The 23,535-nt window shown below is 47.9% G+C and overlaps 1 protein-coding gene across 1 annotated transcript in view; it reads right to left on the minus strand.

Annotated features, from left to right (window-relative positions):
• Positions 1-23,240, minus strand: part of KCNMB3 (potassium calcium-activated channel subfamily M regulatory beta subunit 3) — a 65,367-nt gene extending 42,127 nt beyond the window's left edge. The window contains exon 1 of the mRNA XM_040429982.1: positions 23,134-23,240. Within this exon, the coding sequence (XP_040285916.1) occupies positions 23,134-23,240 (107 nt within the window). The remainder of the gene's footprint in view (positions 1-23,133) is intronic.
• Between the last annotated feature and the right edge of the window lie 295 nt (positions 23,241-23,535).

Raw genomic sequence — 23,535 nt, forward strand, 5'->3', positions numbered from 1 at the left:
TGCCAGTATACATCTGCCAGAAACAGAATTTACCTAATAAAGTCTGTCATGCTAAGGTGGGACAAGGGGACTGAAAGTACATTTTTAGGAGGTAAAACTGGGCCTGTGTAGACAGCAAGGTGCAGTCCCTTCACAAGCAATGGGTGGTGAAGAACATCCTGTCATATATTTGAGCAGGTATCTTACACCTACTGAGAAAAAGCATAGCATTGCTGAATGTTATGTGGGCCCTTGAATCCCTGAGATACTACTTACAGATTCGTCATTTGTATCATGGTTGTTATAGACCACTTCTTTCTTACATGGATGTGCAGTACCCAGTATAGGGTACTTGCAAAACTGTTTCTTGTTATTTAGATGTTATTTAATGTTCTGATGTATTGTATTACCGTATAGTTTTGTATGGATAAGTCGGGGTTAACAATCCTGACTCTACCCTGTAGGAGACTAGGAGTTGGACCTAGGTCTGCCCTTAGTTTAGTGTGAGAGTCAAGTGTTAGCTGAGGAAGAGAGAGAAGCTACATGGGCTCACTCCTGAGAAAACTAGTCCTGAGTCTCTGAGATATTTGTATCAAGAAAGCCATCTCTACTTTACAGTACTGTGGAGAGAGAAAGAAAGAACTAGAAGACCAAGAATCTGCATGAACAAGCACTGGAGTCAGTCAGTAAGGTATTCACTGATAAAGGCTGATAATGAAATACACCCTTCCACACTTTCACATGGTCCTGGCCAGCGTACCTTAATTCTGCACCCGTCAGCCTGGGAATTACAGGCAAATTTGCGAGAGCCTTATTGCCAGCCTTAGATTCTGCAGAGAGAGACTTTGGAAAGATAGAGAGGAGGAGTACTGCAACCCCCATCTTTGCCTATATCCATACATTGACATCAGGGGAGATTTGCGCTGTGAATTGTTTGGAACTGTGGTTTGATACCATTGGATGTACTACAACTCCCATTCTGTGCCTAATAATTAGAGATTTATCTATTTCTCTACAACTGGCCTGGTTACTGACTCCAGCACCATACACTGGCCACAGCACCTACATCTCCTCCATTGCACCCGCACCAAACTCCTGCCACCAAGGGCACCCCAACTGCCTTCAGGCAGGATCCCCAACATCAGAGTATGCCTCGAGGAAAGAAAGTGTGTGCTGTCCTGTCACTGCCCTAGGGAACATTGGACTGCCATTGCGATTTATGTGCATAAACGTTGCAGCCAGAGCCACTGCCACTCTCATTCTCCGCATCACTCCTCCCAACCACCTTTTTGGAAAATTGGCAAGGGCAATGTAAAATTCCCATTGCAATTAGAAAAGCCACAGTGGCACTGAAACTTTGCAAATCCAATAGATTTGCCACTTTTCAACACCAAAAACAGACATAGGGGGACAATGAATTTCCCCCAAAGATATTTACATATTTTAGTGGTGACCTTGATTTTAAAAAAAGTTCACAATTCTGCAGTTTTCATTCCTTCAATAATATTTAGACCCCCTTATATTCTGTTTGCAACCTGCTCTTACTTACAGACTTGTTTATGGGAATGTATTCCTCCCAGTAATATATGCTGAAGCTGGATCTGTGTCCAGTATGCTGCTGTCTTCACTAGCTCTCATGTATGAATTCAGTTTCATTCTTTCACTTTGTTTACTGACAGGCATTGATGCTGAGGAGCATGTGATTCCACTCCCCCGCAGAGTCTACTATGAGTTCTCTGCTTTCTCTCTACACCAAATGCCTTGTAAGTGCTTTCCTCAATATCTACAGCCTGTGTGAGCTACCTTCCTTTGATGCTTCCCCCCTGATACCTCTAAAAATGAGAGGATGGAGGGAGAGAGCAGAGAGCCCTCAGAAACAGGAGCAGCTACCTGATGGATTTATGTGAGATTCTGCAAGTCAGTCAACTAGGTAAATAACTCACACACACTATGCAGAGCAAAATAATTGGACCTTTTTTAATTAAGACTATTTAGAAAATTCCTTAATTCTGGAATTAGGAACCAAATCAAGAATGAAAAAAAAAAAACACAGCCTTTAAAGAGGACCTTTCACCGATTATTACACTATGAACTAAGTATACATACATGGAGAGCGGCACCCGGGGATCTCACTGCACTTACTATTATCCCCGGGCGCCGCTCCGTTCTCCTGCTATGCCCTCCGGTATCTTCGGTCACTAAGTTATAGTAGGCAGAGATTCCAGTCACTAAACGGAGATACCGGAGGGCATAACGGGAGAACGAAGCGGCGCCCAGGGATAATAGTAAGTGCAGTGAGATCCCCGGGCGCCGCTCTACATGTCTGTATAGTTAGTTCATAGTGTTATAATCGGTGAAAGGTCCTCTTTAAGGAACAATATAAACTGTTCATAAAATAGTCTAATCTGTTAGTCCAAGGGGTTGTCCCACCTTTAAATATCATATTCAGGGGTACTCAAGTACTTTTTGTAAAGGTCCACATGCCTGGGTCTGCCATCTGGTGAAGGTCTGAGCCACAAAAAAAATGCAAGGAGGGACAACACCAATGGAATGTAGCACTGCAGCAATCTTACAATACAATAAGCCACACCTCTAATCCCACCTAATCCCCTTTCTGCTGACCACACAGTAATAGTGCCCCCTTAGTGCCTCCCCACACAGTAAGAATGTCCTTTTAGTGACACCTAAAAATGATAATGCCCCTTAGTGCTCCCACACAGTATGATACTCCTTTAGTGCCCCTGACACAGTGTGATGCCTTTCGACACAGTATGATGCCTCTAAGTGCCCCCTCACAATCAGATGATCCCTTAAGTGTCCTCACACAGGATGTGGACCTTTCATGCCCCAAAATAAAGTGATGTCCTGTAAGTACCCTCCTCACACAATATGATGTCCTCTTAAATGTTCCCCTCACAGAGTGATGACCCCTTGAATGGCTTACATCCAGTAGGATGTCCCTTTAAATGCTACTCATACAGTATGATGCTCCCTTTAGTAGCCCCCACACAAAGTGATCTCCTGTGATGCTCACTCATAGATTTTATCCCCCTAGATGGCACCAACAAAGTTATGCCCCGTCCATCACAGGGTTATGTATAGTGATGGACAAACATTGGCTGGAACAGTTCGCGAATGCGCGTTTGCGCTCAAATGTTCGCGAACCGTGTGTTCGCAGCGGGCCCCATAGACTTGAATGGCAGGCGAACTGAAAAACCTTCAGGTCATATTTGCAGCCACCAAATAAATACTAGAAGTGCACAAATAGTTCCACAACATGGACAGTGACATACCAGATGTATTATTCAAATTTGCGATCTCCATTCATTTTTTTTTTTTAATGCGAAATATCGGCAATGTAATTTTCACGTATGCGCAAAATAGGCGCGGCCTACTACAGCAACTGGTTTCCACCAGACCGAAGTTGAATGCGATCAGAAAAGATGGTTGGCAACAATTTTTGCAACGTTGAGGAAGAACTTCTCACTGTAAGTAATTTGACATTAAAGCAGTGTATTTGATTACATTTCAAATGCATGTTAGAACAAACGCTGTATAAGCAGATTGAGTGTTTAAAAAAAAGCGCCATTGCGAAAATCCCTAATGATGCGATTTTTTTTTTTTTCTTGGTACACACAACTTCACATTTTATAAGGTCTCATGAGATATTAGTGATTGGTGCACTAAGTATTGTTGTGAGAACTTGCCACTCCAGTACAGGCCCCAAAAATTAGCCAATAGGCATTCACCTGACAGCACACAACTTTGTAGGATTCTGTGGCTGGAGGGACATTAGGCGGTCACAGGATAAAAATGTAACTGTCGGCCAGTACAGGCCACAAAAATTAGGCATTCAACGGACATAAAAGGCCTTTTATGCCGCTGTATTTACCTAAGACAGGGACCATGATTTGTTCTGGGTGGTGGCGGATATTTGTGGGCTGTCATGAGGAAATTCAATCAAGCGTGGTCGACTCATCACATGTGTTGAATTCCTCCGAGATCCATGCCTCATTCATTTTTAGAAATGTGAGGTAGTCCACACTGTCGTGAGCTAGGCGAGTGCGCTTTTCGGTCACGATCCCCCCTGCTGCGCTGAACGTCCTTTCGGACAGGACACTGGACGAGGGGCAAGCCAAGAGTTCCATGGCAAATTGTGCCAGCTCTGGCCACAGGTCAAGCCTGCACACCCAGTAGTCATGGGGTTCATCGCTTCTCAGAGCGTCCACATCGGCCGTTAACCCGATGTAGTCGGACACCTGTCGGTCTAGGCGTTCCCTGAGGCTGGATCCGGAGGACGGTTGTCGATGGGTTGGCTGCAAGAATGATCTCCTATCCAAAGTGACCAGCACATTTTCAAACCGCCCTCTTCTTGCATGCGCTGTTGGATTGGTACCCGCAACTGTTTCTCTGTGAGTGGAAATTCCTCTACCAGCCCCTGCAAAAGCAGAATGTAGCATTTCTCGAAGCAAGGCCTGGAAGTGCTGCATTCTGACAGCCCTCTGTGATGTCTGCCCTTTTGTGTTTGTACCGGGGTCTAAGTATGTTGCCACCCAGTACTAGTCCTTGCCCTTTATGCTTTTTATACGGGGGTCCCTCTTCAAACACTGGAGCATGAAGGCCCCCATTTGCACTAAACTGGAAGCAGTGGAGTGGCCTGGCTCCTGCTCATCCTCCCCCCCCCCCCCCCCCCCCCAGCCAGCATCCTCCTCTGATTCCTCTTCAGACTCCTGCAGACTTGTCTCAGATGGAGTAGCCCCCCCTGGGAATTCATCCAGCATTGCGACTTTCTCATCTTCCTACTCCTCGACGGCTTGATCAATGACACAACGCAATGCACGCTCCAGAAAGAAGGTGTAAGGTACGATGTCACTGATGGCACCCTGGCCTGCGACTGACCAGTTTGGTGATCTCATCAAATGGCTGCAAAAGTCTGCATGTGTCGCGCTTGAGCAGCCACTGGCGCGGTAAAAAAAAACCACTCTCCTCAGAACCTGTCCTGCCGCAGAGTTCGTGAAGGTAGTCGTTAACTGCACGTTTCTGCTGGAGCAGCCTATCAAGCATATACAAGGTGGAGTTCCATCGCTTCGGGCAGTCACAAATCAGAAGTCTGACGGGCAGGTGGTGTCGCCGCTAAATGTCAGCAAGGTGAGCCATGGCCGTGTAAGATCTTCTAAAATTGCCAGAGATTTTCCTGGCCTGCCGCAAGATGTCCTGGACCCTGGGGTATTTGGCAACGAATCGCTGCGTGACTATGTTCAGGACGTGTGCCATGCATGGCATGTGTGTCATTTTGCCCTGTTTCAGTGCGCTCAGCAGATTGGCACCATTGTCACATACCACTTTACCAACTGTCATATTGAGCAGGGTTAGCCACTGATCGGCCTGTGACCGCAGAGCTGAAAGGAGTGCAGGACCGGTGTGGCTCTTGGCTTCCAGGCACAACAGACGCAGCACAGCATGGCAACATCTCACCTGGCACGTCGAATAGGTTCTGGGGAGCTTGGGAAGGGGGGGCGCAGCGGAAGAGACGGTAGCAGCGGAAAAGGAGGAGTCGGCTGAGGAGGAGAGGGAGGATGGAGTAGGAGGAGGAGAAGAAGAGGCAGGCCAGCATGCAATCCGTGGCGGTAACACCAAATCTACACGGGTGCCACGGGTTGCATGCTTGACGGTCGTCAGAAGGTTCACCCAGTGGGCAGTAAAAGTTATGTACCTTCCCTGCCCGTGTTTGCTAGACCACGTGTCTGTGGTCAGATGTATCTTGGCACCGACACTGTGTGCCAGAGATACATTCACTTGCTGCTGAACGTGGCCATATAGCTCTGGAATGCCCTTCTGGGAGAAATATTTCCTTCCAGGGACCTTCCATTGCGGTGTGCCAATGGCCACAAATTTTCTAAAGACCTCCGAGTCCACCAGTTTATATGGCAGTAGTTGGCGGGCTAGCAGATCTGACAAGCCAGCGGTCAGTTGTTGGGCAATAGGGTTATCCGGCATAATCATCTTTTTTCACTCAAACATTTGGGGCAAGAAAGCCTGCCTTTTGCCAGATGAACGCGACACGAAGACGGAGGTGGAAGGTGGAGTGGAGGACAACTGGGAGGAGAAGGAGAAGAGGTAGGACGTGGAGCGCCGGGAGTCTGGCTTTGTGGGTTCTAATGGTGTTGCTCCCACTGGGCTCGGTGATGGGAGGCCAGGTGCCTTCTTAAGGCGGTCATCCCTAGGTGAGTGTTGGGCTTACCGTGACTTATGCGTTGACAGCACAGGCTGCAGATGGCAACACTATTGTCAGCAGCGGACATGTAAAAAAAAGCCCACACTGCGGAGCCATGTGCCGGCGTCCTGGGAGCGCCAGATGTGACCGTGCATGGTGGATGGCTCGTTCCCGATACATTAGCAGTCTGCTTTTTGCCTCCTGTGCACTGTAAGTTCTGCCTGCTTCTCCTCCTCCTCCCTATCTGCTGCTCCGTCTCTCCCTCTGAACTCCCCTCCCACGTGACGTTCATCGACACGTTATCATCGTCACCTTCACCACCACTGACATTAGAGATCTCGGAGTAGGCAGCAACAGCGGGGGCCACCCTCCTTGGGCTGATCTGGGTACTGTCGTCAGACTGCTGGGTGGCGACCATTGACACCTCTTCTTCCTGATCCGATGCCAAGAATGGCTGCGCATCGGTAAGGTCTTGTAATGGATGGGAAAATAATTCCTCTGACTCGAGCGAAGGGGATATGGTGGTGGTGGTTGTGTCTTTGGGGGCGCACACAGCAGAGAGTGAAGAGGGTGCAGATAGGATGAGGAGGGTACAGAAGCGGAAGGCTGAGTGAGCCACTCAACCAGGTCAGGTGCGCCCTTTGACGTAATCGCACGCACCTTGTGCAATTTCCACTTAGGCTCCGGCCTGGTGCACCTGCCTGACCCCTACCACCACTATGGAATGGCCTGCCTCTTCCTCTGCCTGTCATTTTCAAAATGACCCTGTGACAAAAGTCCCTATAGAAGAGAAGTATTTGTGGAAGGTGGTATGTGACACCCTCCGCCTCAATCACTTTTTTGGGGGGCAACTGGTAAATCACACCAGTAGAAATTATTTGTTGCAATAGCGTTTGTCACTCTGTGTAGATGCGGTAATGCAGCAAAACCGCAAACAAATGCTGCACTACCTAAATGCACTATATAGAAAGTATATTATTGGTATATAACACCCCTGCTTCAATAATTTTTTTGGGGGGGCAACTGGTAAATCACACCAGTAGAAATTATTTGTTCCAATAGCATTTGTCACTCTATGTGTAAATGAGGTAACGCAGCAAAACCGCAAACAAATGCTGCACTACCTAAATGCACTATATAGAAAGTATATTATTGGTATATAACACCCCTGCTTCAATCAGTTTTTTTTTGGGGGGGCAACTGGTAAATCACACCAGGGGAAATGATTTGTTTCAATAGCGTTTGGCACTTGGTGTAGCTGCAGTATCACAGCAGACCCGCTGTAACAGTCACGTCCACACACACACAGGGGGAAGGGTAGTGACCACTGCACTCCACCCTCACCCCTGGCCCTGCCTACTTGCCTCACGAGTCCTGATGACAGGGGACAACTGGACGGCAGTCCTTAACTTAGGATATGTGCAGGGAAGACAGACAAGACAAAATACGGAACATGAACAAACCGGGTCAGAACCAAGAGAGCTACGCAGTACAACGGATAAAGCAAAGAATGGTCAGGAGAAGCCGGGGTCAAATACCAGGAGAGTAGCGAAGTACAAGAGGAGTCCTAAGAGAGTAGTCAGGTGGGAGCCGAGGTCACAATACCAGGATGTATGCGCAGTACAGGAGGAGCAGGCAGAGGATCGTCAGGGAACAGGATCAGGTAAATATTCAGTAGTCCAACAAATAGCCAGGAACCTAGAAATTAACAGGCAACCTGTAGCCAGCAGGCTGCCTGTATTTATAGTGGGGAGTGAGGGTCATGTGACGTGGCCAGCGTCACATGACCGACAGACCAACCAGTCGAGCACCGAGTGATCAGCTCGGCGCTCAAGGCAGACTAGGAGCAGGGAGCCACCCAGCTAGTAAAGCCGCCCTGGGAATGAGGTCAAACACAGAACCCCACTCCAAAAGCTAAGCAACAGTTCTGCGGGCAATGGGGGACCGAGTGCACCCTCGGAACCCCGTGACAGCACCCCCCCTTTTACGAGGGGCCACCGGACCCAAGACTTCAGGCGATGGCTTTTCAGGGTGTTGTAAATGAAATTTACGAACCAGTCTAGGAGCATGAACCTCCCTGGCAGGTACCCAAGATCTCTCTTCAGGTCCATACCCCTTCCAGTGAATCAGATACTGCAAGGAGTTACGCACCTTCCTGACATCCACTATTTTAGACACTACATACTCGACAGCATCATTAACAAGAACCGGCGGAGGCGAGGCTTTCGATGGTACTACCGGTTCAAAATATTTTTTAAGTAGAGACTTATGGAACACATTATGAATGTGGAATGACTCGGGCAGCTCCAACCTAAATGATACCAGGTTAATCACCTCCGTGATCTTATATGGACCAATAAAACGAGGAGCAAATTTTCTAGAAGCTACCTTGAGAGATAGATTCTTGGAGGACAACCATACTTTATCCCCAACCTGAAAGTTCACCCCCCTTGAACGTCTCCTATCGGCCTTGAGTTTTTGAGAACTTTGAGCCTTTTCTAGGTTCGATTGAACCCGGGCCCAAACTGTGCACAGTTCGGAGGAGAGTTTATCAGCTTCAGGGTTAGAGGAGGAGACGGACGACCCAGAATGAAAACGGGGATGAAAACCATGGTTACAAAAGAAAGGGGAGACCCCAGCAGAAGAATTAACACGGTTATTCAGAGCAAATTCAGCCAACGGAAGGAATTTGACCCATAATTGCTGGTCATCAGCAACATACAACCTCAGGAATTGTTCCACAGACTGATTAAGGCGTTCAGTCTGCCCATTACTCTCAGGATGGTAGGCGGAAGAAAAAGACAACGAAATTTTACATCTTTGACAGAAGGCCCTCCAGAATTTGGACACAAACTGCACACCCCTGTCCGAAACAATATTTTCCGGGATGCCATGTAAACGAACAATCTCTCTCACAAAAATAGACGCCAGGGTCTTAGCATTCGGAAGTTTAGACAGGGGAATGAAATGAACCATCTTGCTAAACCTATCGACCACTACCCAAACCACAGTCTTACCCTCCGCCAGCGGTAGGTCAGTTATAAAGTCCATCGAGATATGGGACCAGGGTCTACTGGGAATGGGTAGGGGTCGTAGGTTACCAGCAGGGCGAGTCCTAGGTGTTTTAGACCTGGCACAAACCTCACAGGCTGACACGTAGGACTTGACATCCCTGGTCAGAGTGGGCCACCAATAAGATCTAGAAAGCAGATCCTTAGTGCCCTCAATACCCGGATGTCCACAAAAGGCAGAATCGTGACACTCACCCAACAGCTGGAGACGAAATTGTATGGGAACAAACAACTTATCTGTTGGGGTGGATGCCGGTGCCAGATGTTGTTCAGCCTTAATGTGAGCCGAGATATCCTGGGTTAGAGCCGCTAAGAAGATGTTTGCTGGTAGGATGGATTCAGGCGGCGTCTCAGTGGGTTGAAAAGCATGGAAGCTCCGAGATAATGCGTCTGCCTTCACATTTTTACTTCCCGGCGTGAACGTAATGGAGAAATCAAAACAGGTATAAAAAAAGAGCCCATCGGGCTTGTCGGGGATTCAACCTCTTAGCGGACTCGAGAAACATTAGGTTTTTATGGTCAGTGACAACAGTTACTCGATGCCTTGCCCCCTCCAAAAAATATCTCCACTCCTCAAATGCCCATTTAATGGCCAACAGCTCCCTATTCCCTATGTCGTAGTTTCTCTCCGTGGGAGAGAATTTCCTAGAGAAGAAGGCACACGGTCTCAGGTTAGTGAGGCTAGCAGGACCTTGTGAAAGGACTGCTCCTGCGCCGTCCTCGGACGCATCCACCTCCACAATAAAGGGTCTCTCCTGATCAGGCTGGATCAGAATGGGAGCGCTACTAAATGCCTTTTTTAATGTTTCAAATGAAGAAATGGCCTTGGTAGACCAATTCTCCAAATCCGCCCCTTTCTTAGTAAGGTCAGTCAATGGCTTAGCAATTACAGAAAAATTCATGATAAATTTACGGTAGTAATTAGCGAAACACAAAAACCGTTGTAAAGCCTTTAAGGATAAAGGCCTTACCCATTCCTTAATTGCTAAAACCTTACCAGGATCCATCTTAAAGGCGTGAGGAGTCAAAACATGCCCTAGAAACAGTATCTCCTGTACACCAAAGACACATTTCTCTTGCTTAGCGGATAGCTGGTTCTCCCTCAACACCTCTAATACTTGTTTGACATGGGACACATGAGATTCGAAATCAGGAGAGAATATCAAAATGTCGTCAAGATAGACAATAATAAATTTACCTAAGAACTCCCTAAGAATATCGTTCATTAAGTATTGGAACACAGCTGGGGCATTGCTGAGTCCAAAAGGCATCACCTGATATTCAAAGTGTCCTATCGAAATATTGAACGCTGTCTTCCATTCATCTCCCTCCTTGATTCGAATTAGATTGTATGCCCCTTTCAGGTCAATCTTGGAAAACCAGGTTGCCCCCAAAACCTGGTTAAATAAATCCGGAATCAATGGGAGAGAGTATCTATTTTGGACAGTGATTTTATTCAATCTCCGGTAATCAATACAAGGCCTAAGACCACCATCCTTCTTTTTAACAAAGAAAAACCCTGCTCCCATAGGAGAGACTGAAGGTCTAATATGCCCTTTAGCAAGGCTCTCCTTAATATAATCTTCCATAGCCTTGCGCTCGGGCCCTGAAAGATTATAAATTCGACCTTTAGGAAATTCGGCACCCTCAATTAGCTCTATGGCGCAATCATAAGGTCTATGGGGGGGTAGAACCTCTGGAGTAAGGGACGAGAACACATCAGAATATTCCTTAATAACAGAGGGTAATGTATTAGACCTTACTGAAACCCCAGCCTGGACCACGGACAAGCATGAGTCACACTTAGGTCCCCATTTCACCAACTCTCCTTTGGACCAATCAATTGTGGGGTTATGTAAACGGAGCCAAGGCAACCCTAGTACCACCTCAACCGGTAGGTTCTCCAGGACTAGAAGAGAACATCTCTCAGAGTGGCACACACCCACGGACAGAGAAATTTCAGAGGTACATGACCTCACCGTACCACCAATCAGGGGAGTAGCATCAATAGCCATGACATGGATAGGTGTAGGTAAAGCAAACATTGGAATACCCAAAGAAAACTCAAAGTCAATAAAGCTGGCCGCTGAACCGGAGTCAATAAAGGCCTTACCCGGCCACTTATTAACCCCCAGAGAAATTGTTATGGGTACCAAAAGCTTACCTTTAGAAAAATCAGGGTGTACCTGGTCTTTAGGTTGTCTTGCCTTAGAAGACTTGTCAGAGAGGTCCCTCTTAGGACACTTGTTGATCCAATGGCCAGAATCTCCACAGTAGAAGCACTCTCCGCGTCTGCGACGAAGATTACCCCGGGTCATGCCAACCTGCATGGGTTCCTCGGTGGAGACCTCAGTGTTGTCCCTGGAAAAGGCCTCTGGCTGGACCACCATCTGAGAACAGAACTGTCGTTCTTGTCGTCTCTCTCTAACTCGTCTGTCAAGTCGGACAACTACGGTCATCATCTCCTCTAAGGTCTCAGGAATTTGGTAATTGACCAATAGATCTTTTAAATTATCAGATAGACCAGACCTAAACTGACTCTTCAGGGCTGGTTCATTCCATCCTGAGGGGACACACCACCGTCTGAATTGGGTGCAATACTCCTCCGCAGGGAGATGGCCCTGAACCAGTGCCCTAAGAGCTGTCTCAGCTACCAGGGCCCTGTCTGGTTCGTCATAGAGGGTACCCAGGGCCTGAAAAAAACCCTCCACAGAAGTTAGACAACTGGCCCCAGGAGGTAACGAAAATGCCCAGTCCTGGGGATCACCCTGTAGTAGAGAAATGATAATCCCCACGCGTTGGCTCTCGGGACCGGAGGACACGGGGCGCAAACGGAAGTAGAGTTTGCAATTCTCCTTAAAGGAGAGAAACCTCTTCCGGTCTCCAGAAAAGGGTTCTGGGAGCTTGATCTGGGGTTCAAAATATGGACTGGAGGACAGAGGAGTGGAAGAACCTTGCCCTAACTCACAAGAACGGAGTTTCTCTCCTAGCTCCTGCACCCTCTGTATCAAGTTAGAGACATGGTCAGTCAGGGTAGTAAGAGGATTCATGATACAGTGGTTATTGGGCCTGTTAATCTGTAACAGTCACGTCCACACACACACAGGGGGAAGGGTAGTGACCACTGCGCTCCACCCTCACCCCTGGCCCTGCCTACTTGCCCCACGAGTCCTGATGACAGGGGACAACTGGACGGCAGTCCCTAACTTAGGATATGTGCAGGGAAGACAGACAAGACAAAATACGGAACATGAACGGACCGGGTCAGAACCAAGAGAGCTACGCAGTACAACGGATAAAGCAAAGAATGGTCAGGAGAAGCCGGGGTCAAATACCAGGAGAGTAGCGAAGTACAAGAGGAGTCATAAGAGAGTAGTCAGGTGGGAGCCGAGGTCACAATACCAGGATGTATGCGCAGTACAGGAGGAGCAGGCAGAGGATCGTCAGGGAACAGGATCAGGTAAATATTCAGTAGTCCAACAAATAGCCAGGAACCTAGAAATTAACAGGCAACCTGTAGCCAGCAGGCTGCCTGTATTTATAGTGGGGAGTGAGGGTCATGTGACGTGGCCAGCGTCACATGACCGACAGACCAACCAGTCGAGCACCGAGTGATCAGCTCGGCGCTCAAGGCAGACTAGGAGCAGGGAGCCACCCAGCTAGTAAAGCCGCCCTGGGAATGAGGTCAAACACAGAACCCCACTCCAAAAGCTAAGCAACAGTTCTGCGGGCAATGGGGGACCGAGTGCACCCTTGGAACCCCGTGACACCCGCACACAACTGCTGCACAATACAATTGCACTATAATATACTTTCTATGTTAGAAAGTATATTATAAGTATATTACACACCTATCGATAGCACACCTATACCAGTCCTTAAAAGGACTTTTGTGGCCCTATTAGCTAGCGTTTTGTGTCCCTAACAGTCTGTCCCTGCTCCACACAGCAACCTCTCCCTACACTGGCAAAAGACTGAATGTAAAATGGCGGCCAGATCAGGTTTATTTATAAGGTAGGGGGTATGTCCATGTGCTGAAACGTCTCAATTGGCTGTCCTGTACCACCTGATGGATGTGTCATGGGTCAAAGTTCTTCACAATTTAAATTAATATGGCGGGCGCGAATATCGCCATATGTTCGCATGTTTGGCGAATCGCGAACGCGCAAAGTTCGCCACAAAACGACCGCCGGGCGAACCGCAAGGCCATTTCTAGTTATGTATCCTTAGATGCCCCCTCATAGTTATGTGTCCCTCATAGTTATGCCCCTTTAGTGGCCACCTCACATTTATGGTATATATTATAAAAAAATAATTGTGTTTTCATTTACATATTGATAAAAATAATTATGACCTTACAGCACCACCCAATTGTATAACAATGTCCATATCCACCTAATTAGCTGAGTTGAGTACTGGTGGTCTTGCACTTGTCACTAGAAATAACTGTCTACACTGCATGTCATGGAAAGACCTGCTTCGGTAGTAGCATGGCAGTATAGCTGAAAAGGCTCTTTTGCCACTAAAGCAAATTATGATGAAAATCTGCAATTTTCTTTAAAACAGCTATTAACAGCCTCTTAGGACTTTTCGTATGAAAACACTTTATGAAATGTCCCCTTTAAGGCAGTGCCCGAGAGCTAAAGCCATTAAGCCCCCACAGCCTACTGGTCAATTAGCACACTCAGCAGGGAGTCTGCAGTCTTTGTTTGGGGGCCCTGATCACAACACCCCTGAGTCAAACATACCCTAATTAGATGACATTTCTCTTTATTTGCTAAGATTGCATTGGATTACTCTGGTTAGAAGATATATGCTGAGGAGCAATTCTGGTTGCAGATGTGAATCAAACCGTAAAAACAATCACATCATTTTGAATCACCGTAGTACTGTAGGTTGTACATTTATACATAGTATTGATGCCAAGATCTCTGTTTCCCAGAGTAGAATGTGTTTCGTAACATGTTAGTTAATATTTCATGGATACAGATACTGCCATTTGTTGAAGCATTGTCAATTTTTTTTTTCAAAGGACATTCACTCATTCACTCGGAGTTTGAAAATTAGAACTTAAGTTGCACATCGTTAGGTACAAATTCTTCTAGTAGTACACTCCTGGGAATACTGTACATCCTGTGGGGACTCGCTCTGGTAGACAGGATTAGCGGACGCAGTATAGAGGCAACAACAAGTTCTTTGGATCAAACCGTTCAGTGTTTTATTCACACTTTAGGCAAGTGACAAAACAAGCAGTCATATTCAAAGGAAAAAGTCACCTTGCGGTGTTGGTGGTAATTCACACCATGCGGCAATTCTGCCTTAAAGAGTCCTTGCTCATAGCAGCACCAACCTGTTTTCATGCCAAACAGGTAGCAAGCCTTCATCCAGACACAAGGCTCCCAGATCCCAACACAGAGACATGGCTTCTGAGCCCAGCTGCCTATTTAAGGACAGCCAGGTGCTGCCAAAACCTGGACCAGCATTTAAAATCCAGTCCGGTATTTGACCTCACCTGGCTGTAAATTAGCCCAGCAGCACATGCTGGGAGGAAAATACCTGTTTTCCCAGACAAAACCTCTTACTGTGTCACATACCCCCCTCTTTGTTCAACCCTGAGGGGGTGAACACATGCCAGACAGTGTACCCGGGACAGGGCATCTGCGTTTCCCTGTAACTGGCCTGCCCTGTGTTCCACCGAAAACTTAAAGTTTTGTAGGGAGAGAAACCATTTCTGTCCTTGGCCTGGCCAGTCAACAGGCAGAATTTTCTCCCCAATAAATAATAGCAGAGAGATTCTAGTGCTCACTTGATAGCCAGGCACTCTCTCACTATACTATAGGTCTCGGCTGGGGTGAGCTTACGGCTGAGGAAGACAACTGGATGCTCCTCCCTGTTGACTTCCTGACACAGTACAGCACAGAGGCCTACTTCAGAGGCATCGTTCTGTACTATAAACTCCCTTTTGAAGTCGGGCGTCACAAAAGCCGGGGACCCGCACAAGGCCGACTTCAAAGCGGAGAAAGCCTCTTCCACCCGATCATCCCAGCGAACCATCATTGACTTGTTGTCACGACCATGTGGTATCTCCGTATTCAGGAGAAGTTGGGGAATGTGTTTTGGGGTGTCATTTTACATATACCCATGCTGGGTGAGAGAAATATCTTGGCAAAAGACAACTTTGTATAAAAAAATGGTAAAAGTTGTCTTTTGCCAAGATATGTGTGACACTTTTTTTGCAGCCTAGATGCGCAAAGGTGCCCAAATTCCTTTTAGGAGGGCATTTTTAGACATTTGGATACCAGACTTCTTCTCACGCTTTGGGGCCCCTAGAATGCCAGGGCAGTATAAATACCCCACATGTGACCCCATTTTGGAAAGAAGACACCCCAAGGTATTCAATGAGGGGCATGGCGAGTTCATAGAAATTTATTTTTTTTTGCACAAGTTAGCGGAAATTGATTTTTTATTTTTTTCTCACAAAGTCTCCCTTTCCGCTAACTTGGGACAAAAATTTCAATCTTTCATGGACTCAATATGCCCCTCACGGAATACCTGGGGGTGTCTTCTTTCCGAAATGGGGTCACATGTGGGGTATTTATACTGCCCTGGCATTCTAGGGGCCCTAAAGCGTGAGAAGAAGTCTGGAATATAAATGTCTAAAAAATTTTACGCATTTGGATTCCGGAGGGGTATGGTGAGTTCATGTGAGATTTAATTTTTTGACACAAGTTAGTGGAATATGAGACTTTGTAAGAAAAAAATAATAATTTCCGCTAACTTGGGCCAAAAAAATGTCTGAATGGAGCCTGACAGGGGGGTGATCAATGACAGGGGGGTGATCAATGACAGGGGGGGTGATCAATGACAGGGGGGGTGATCAATGACAGGGGGGGGTGATCAGGGAGTCTATATGGGGTGATCACCCCCCTCTCATTGATCACCCCCCTATAAGGCTCCATTCAGATGTCCGTATGTGTTTTGCGGATCCGATCCATGTATCCGTGGATCCGTAAAAATCATATGGACATCTGAATGCAGCCTGACAGGGGGGGTGATCAATGACAGGGGGGTAATCAATGACAGGGGGGTGATCAGGGAGTCTATATGGGGTGATCACCACAGTCATTGATCATGCCCCTGTAAGGCTCCATTCAGACGTCCGTATGCGTTTTGCGGATCCGATCCATCTATCAGTGGATCCGTAAAAATCATGCGGACGTCTGAATGGAGCTTTACAGGGGTGTGATCAATGACAGGGGGGTGATGAGGGAGTCTATATGGGGTGATCACCACAATCATTGATCACGCCCCTGTAAGGCTCCATTCAGACGTCCGTGTGCGTTTTGCGGATCCGATCCATCTATCAGTGGATCCGTAAAAATCATGCGGACGTCTGAATGGAGCTTTACAGGGGTGTGATCAATGACAGGGGGGTAATCAATGACAGGGGGGTGATCAGGGAGTCTATATGGGGTGATCAGGGGTGATCAGGGGCTAATAAGGGGTTAATAAGTGACGGGGGGGTGTAGTGTAGTGTAGTGTAGTGGTGCTTGGTGCTACTTTACTGAGCTACCTGTGTCCTCTGGTGGTCGATCCAAACAAAGGGGACCACCAGAGGACCAGGTAGCAGGTATATTAGACGCTGTTATCAAAACAGCGTCTAATATACCTGTTAGGGGTTAAAAAAAATCACATCTCCAGCCTGCCAGCGAACGATCGCCGCTGGCAGGCTGGAGATCAACTCTCTTACCTTCCGTTCCTGTGAGCGCGCGCGCCTGTATGCGCGCGTTCACAGGAAATCTCGGCTCACGCGAGATGACGCCTATTGGCGTTAGCGTAGCCTGGGGGAGCCGCCGCAATGACGCCGTTAGCGTGGCGGCAAGCGGTTAATGCAGCTATGGATCTGGGTTCCTGTGTGTGTGTGTGTTGGCTGTGTCCATTTAAGTATGGTGTGGACACCAGCGTGTCAGCACAGGGATCCAGTCAGCAAGGCTGTGGCAGGTAGGTGGAACTAGTGCAGTTCACTTGCCATATCCATAGGTCTGTTTATGTACCCCATCTCCTTGCAGCTTGGCCACTTTAGACTCCTGTTTCTCCGCGTCCAGGAGGAACGGGTTGTCTACCCAGCTCCTAGCTCAGGTCGGCTCATGCAGCTAGGAGTCAGGGTCAGATTAGGGATGCGCTAGGAGGTGACCTGCTCCCTAATTCTGTGGTCCTGGCCAAGTAGCGACCTACCATCTCTTGGCATCGCACGGCTGAGGGTTTCCCCCATCCTCAGCCCTGACACTTGTGCCCCTTCAAGAGTCCTGTCAAGGGTGCGGCTAGAGTAGCAAAGTGGGGAACAAACCTCATGTAATAGCCCACCATTCCCAGGAATGACTTTATTTGCCTAGTGGTGACAGGTCGGGGCCAATTCTGTATCGCCTCTATTTTGTTCATTTGGGGTTTGATGACTCCGCGCCCTATGACATACCCCAGGTACTTAGTCTCTTCTAACCCTATCGCACATGTTTTGGGGTTAGCGGTTAGGCCAGCTTTCCGAAGGGAGTCCACTATAGCCTGCACTTTGGGTAGGTGACTTTCCCAGTCGGTACTGTGAATGACAATATCGTCCAGCTAAGCCGAAGCGTACTGACGATGTGGACGAAGCATAATGTCTATTAGTCACTGAAAAGTGGCGGGGCGCCATGCAGACCAAAGGGTAAGACCTTATATTGATACAGCCCCTCAGGCGTGATGAAGGCAGTTTTCTTTTTGGTAGCCTCCATTAAGGGCACCTGCCATCACCCTTTTGTATGGTTGAAAACAGAAAAATTCCAGGCTTGTCCTAACCTCTCGATGAGCTCATCCACCCGGGGCATGGGATACGCATTGAATTTGGAAACCTCGATAAGTTTTCGAAAGTCGTTACAAATCCGCAACGTCCCATCCGGCTTGGGTATCAATACTATAGGACTGGCCCACTCCCTTTTTGACTCCTCAATGATGTCTAGCTGCACCTCCTCCGATATGGCTTGTCGCCGAGCCTCGGGTACCCGGTATGGTTTTAATCTGGCTTTTGCCTGAGGCTCAGTGACAATGTCATGCTGAATTATGGAAGTGCGTCCAGGGAGGTCCGAGAACACATCAGTTTTCCGACTAATAAACTCCCTGGCCTCCTGAGTCTGTTTAGAGGAGAGGCTGTCAGCAACTTTTACTGTGGTAGCCGCCTCTATTGCATCAGACAGAGGGGCCGGTACCTCTTGTCCTAGGAAACCAAGCCGCGGGCTGTTTTCTGTACAGGTTTCCCTATGTTTCCACGGTTTGAGTAAATTCACATGGTAAACCTGCTCCGGCTTTCGCCACCCTGGCTGGTGTACCTTGTAGTTTACATCTCCAATTTTCTCAAGTACCTCGTAGGGCCCCTGCCACCTAGCCAGGAACTTACTGTCAATGGTCGACACCAGAACCAAAACCCGATCACCCGGGTTAAAGATCTGGACCCGAGCCTGCCGATTATAGAGCCGACTCTGGGCTCGCTGAGCTGCATCCATATGCTCCCTAACAAGAGGCAACACTGTCTCTATCCGATCTTGCATCTGGGTAACATACTCAATGACACTTTTATGTGGAGTGGGTTCTTGTTCCCACGCCTCTTTGGCCACATCCTAGAGACCGCGAGCGTGTCTGCCATATAGCAGTTCAAAGGCGAGAACCCAGTAGAGGCCTGGGGTACCTCTCGCACTGCGAAAATGAGATAGGGCAGAAGGATGTCCCAGTCCTTCCCATCTTTAGACACTACCTTTTTCAACATATTTTTTAATGTTTGGTTAAACCGTTCTACCAGACCTTCCATTTGCGGATGGTAAACGGACGTCTGTAGTTGTTTTATGTGCAGCAACTTAAAGAGTTCCCTCATCACCTTGGACATAAAAGGTTTCCCTTGGTCGGTCAGAACCTCTTTAGGTAGTCCCACTCGGGAAAACATCTCCATTAACTCCTTAGCTATGAGTTTGGCCGAGGTATGTCGCAGTGGCACCGCCTCAGGGTACTGAGTGGCGTAGTCTAGAATGACTAAGATGTGTTGATGCCCTCTGGCGGACTTCGATACTGGGCCTACAAGGTCCATAGCTATTCGGTCAAACGGTACTTCGATAATCGGGAGAGGTACTAGGGGACTACGGAAATGTAGCTGGGGGCTAGTTATCTGGCAGGTCGGGCAAGACTTACAAAACTCTTCCACTTCTTTGAATATGCTGGGCAAGAAAAACCGCTGTAGAATACGATCCTGAGTTTTGTTCAGCCCCAGGTGACCCCCAAGAGCGTGTTGCTGGGTTAGATCTAACACAAGCTTGTGATAAGCATCGGGGACCACCAACTGTTAAATAGGCTCACCCCGTAGTTGGTTTACCCGATATAACATATCTTGATGAACCACCAAACGAGGAAACACTGACTCTGCCCCAGGTTGTTGTGGTTCACCATCTACTATGAACACATTTTCCCAGGTGCGGGATAGGGTTGGGTCCCGATGTTGGGCGGTACCAAAATTATCCCCGGAGACATTGAGGTCTGCCAATTTAGGACCCGGCGGCAAGTCCTCAACGTCTCCCACCATCACACTTAGCGGGGTTGTCTCCCCCTTTTCCACCGAAGTGCATGTCACCCCTACCGCTGGCCCTTGGGTCTCAGGTTTCTAGGGTTCTGGTCTCCCCCCTGAGCCAGGCCACTCTGCTAGGGATACCCCTGTCTTATGGGTATCAGTCAGTCTCATAGCAGCCCACAGTGCCGGGAAGCTCGGGAAGTCTCTCCCTATTATGAGTTCACAATGCAGATTTGTGGCGACAGCCACCTTGTGGGTCCATCTACCGGCCACCGTGGTTAGAGACACCAGCGCAGTGGGGTAGTCTTTTAAGTCTCCATTGATGCACATCACCCTGACTTTCCGGCCAGTATACTCAGTGGACCGCACCAGGGTAGCCCTTACTAGGGTCACCTGAGTCCAGCAGAGCCTCCGCCGGAGTGTCTCCCACTTCCACCTGGCACAAGTGATCTAAAGACTCTGGGGTACCTGTTGCACACAGCCTCCTGGCATATAGCGACTGTCAGTAGCCATAGTTAGTGTCCATGGGCTCAACCCGATGGGGACAGTTAGCCCTTACATGGCCAGGCTCCTGACACCGCCAGCAGACTATCGGAACCAGGTCCGCCGTGGGTACATCCCGGGCGGGTTTTATCGGCTCAAATCTCCAGGCCTGGGGGGGAGATTTCTGGGGTTTGCCGACACCCCCCCCCCCCCCCCAACAGAACCCTCCTTTAGTTTCCTGGTAGCTTCATAGTGTTCCACCAGGTCCACCATCTCAAGGGAATTGCCAGGAGACACCTGACCGATCCAGTGCTGGAGAGGGTATGGCAAAGCCCTCCAGAACATATCGGCTAATAGTCTATCCAGCATAGCCGGGGGACTCAGCACATCAGGCTGTAGCCACTTTTGCAAGAGGTGGAGTAATGATACTGAGTCCTCGCAGGCTCAGCCGGTTTAAACCCCCACTGATGTACCCGCCGGGCCCAGACCAACAAATTCACCCCCAGTCTTGCCAGAATCTGACCCTTAATTTTTGGTAGTCGGCCGCTTGATCGTCCGGCAAGTCGAAATACACCCGCTGGGAATCGGATGCCAGGAATGGAGCGATGACCTCAGCCCACTGGTCAGAGGGTAGCTTTTCCCTGATGGCCACTTTCTCGTACATCGCCAGGTAGGTTTCGATGTCGTCTGCAGGGGTTATCTTGAGAATCGCGACACAAACTGCTTTCCGGACATCGTGGACGCTCGGGGTTGCTCCTGCTGTCTGCAAAGCCATCACGTGTTGTAGCAGCAACTGGTTAGTCTCCTGCTGCTATTTATTAGCCGTGCGTTGCTGCAGGTTTGTCTCTCGCTGCTGCAAATTAGCCTCCATAAGGGCCTTCACAACAGCCTCCATTTTGTCGTGGGGCACTGGTTGTAATACAGCTGGTTTAATGTGCGACATACAACCGTGCCTGAAAAATGCAGAAACCAAAAATATCTGCGTTTACGCTCTCTGCTCTTGCACGCATCCTCCACCAATTGTGGGGACTCACTCTGGTAGACAGGATTGGCGGACGCAGTATAGAGGCAACAACAAGTTCTTTGGATCAAACAGTTCAGTGTTTTATTCACACTTTAAGGCAAGTGACAAAACAAGCAGTCATATTCAAACAAAAAGTCACCTTGCGGTGTTGGTGGTAATTCACACCATGCGGCAATTCTGCCTCAAAGAGTCCTTGCTTATAGCAGCACCAACCTGTTTTCACGCCAAACAGGTAGCAGCGCTTCATCCAGACACAAGGCTCCCAGATCCCAACTCAGAGACATGGCTTCTGAGCCCAGCTGCCTATTTAAGGACAGCCAGGTGCTGCCAAAACCCGGACCGGCATTTAAATTCCGGTCCGGTATTTGACCTCACCTGGCTGTAAATCAGCCAAGCAGCACATGCTGGGAGGAAAATACCTGTTTTCCCAGACCAAACCTCTCACTGTGTCACAATCTTCTAGACCAGGGGGGCACAACCTTTTCTGGTTGGGGGCCACATTGTCAACCTGAACCAATTCCAAGGGCCGAATATAAACTTTAAAGGGGTATTATCAAGTGAAATACTATATTTATGGCATATTGAACATACAGTATATATTATAAATGTCTAGTTATTGGGACAATACATGAAAGATTCATGTGAGCAGCCACAAGACATAGACATACATGTCTGCCACTAGATGGCTGGGGGTCGCATAGAATGGTATTGAGGGCCGCATGTGGCCCCCGGGCCACAGGTTGTGCACCCCTGCTCTAGACAATTCATTGTACTAGAGAACATATGCACATGTGTACCTGCATGGGAATAGCTTGTGATTCCATCTAGTTTACTGCAACAATGGTAAATTGTACTGAAGATTATGTTAATAAATTGTGTTTCTATCTATACTTATATAACTGGCCACATGTCATGATTTGCCATTACATATATAGAATATTAAATATGATACAAAATTAAATGGTCACAAATTTTTCACACAATTTTGCGAATGACTATAAGAAACTGTGTAATGGATCTTATCAAAGAAAAATGCCTTGTTCTAAAATTATCAGCTGCCCCCCTTTTCTAAAAATAACCCTATCTAAAAGACTGCTGCCTGCTCACTGAAGAGTCAGATTGCATCTTCCCATACAAGCCTATGGAGAAGGGAAGGGGAGTGAGCAGGAGCTGAATGAGAAAGAAGAGACAACAAAGAGACTGCCAACTAAATGGATAGTTTCTATCTCAGTGCCCAAGTGCATGCAGTACTTTTAGTCCGGCTGACTTTCGCTGTGTGCTGCCGTGCTGCCGCCGGAACTCTGCCCCCGCCCCCATTATAGCCAATGGGTCGGAGCGGCAGTCTGGGGGCACACGTGAACTAGCAGCAGGACAGATCCGACAGGCTGTTCACCCGCCCGAACAGCCTGCCAGACTCCCCTGCCGCTAAACATAATTGTGGCTGCGCAAAGGAATACACTGACAGAACAGCAGCTCCTTTTTTGGGACCTTCCACATAATGTGCTAATACTTATTTAGAATACACTCATGTGAATGAGATCACCATGCAATAATGCAACAGAGTATGCAATGTGATAATTTTTCTAGTGAAGCAATAGTGAATAATGATATACTATCTGTACTAGTGTATGTTTTGCAATATTTGTTACTTCCAAATTTTACTAAGAATGTCCTTCATAGAAAATATACTGTTCTATGATTTAGGTAAAAAGGAAAGTTAATTAAAATAGTTTTTCTGTACAATACAATAATATATATCAAATGCTTAAGCAGCTCTCACCTCATGCAGTGTCTGCGACTCCCTTGTAGGTTAATCCGGATAGGCACACTGAATGACTGCCTATGTGCTACTGGTGGCATCCACATCTCATGTCTGAACACTGCCATCACTGCCAGTGTAGGTAACACAGGAAAATAGCGAAGTCCATGCCTGGGCTATCGGTTGTGAGTCATTCCTGGTGCAGCTCAATGTGTAGAATGCCAGAGACTTCTACTAGTGATTATCAACTCCCATGGTAGCACACCTCAGATTAATATCCTTGAGCACTAAAGAATAAAGTAGACTAGCAGCCCTGGTGCCAAAGAAGAGTTTGTCTCTTGTGAAGACATCAGGCTTCTAATTAATGCTTATGTCATTTAAAGCATATTTTATCACTTGGGTAGTTCAACATCAGCCGTGGAC

Source organism: Bufo bufo, chromosome 4, assembly GCF_905171765.1.
Source record: "Bufo bufo chromosome 4, aBufBuf1.1, whole genome shotgun sequence".
NCBI lineage: Eukaryota > Metazoa > Chordata > Amphibia > Anura > Bufonidae > Bufo > Bufo bufo.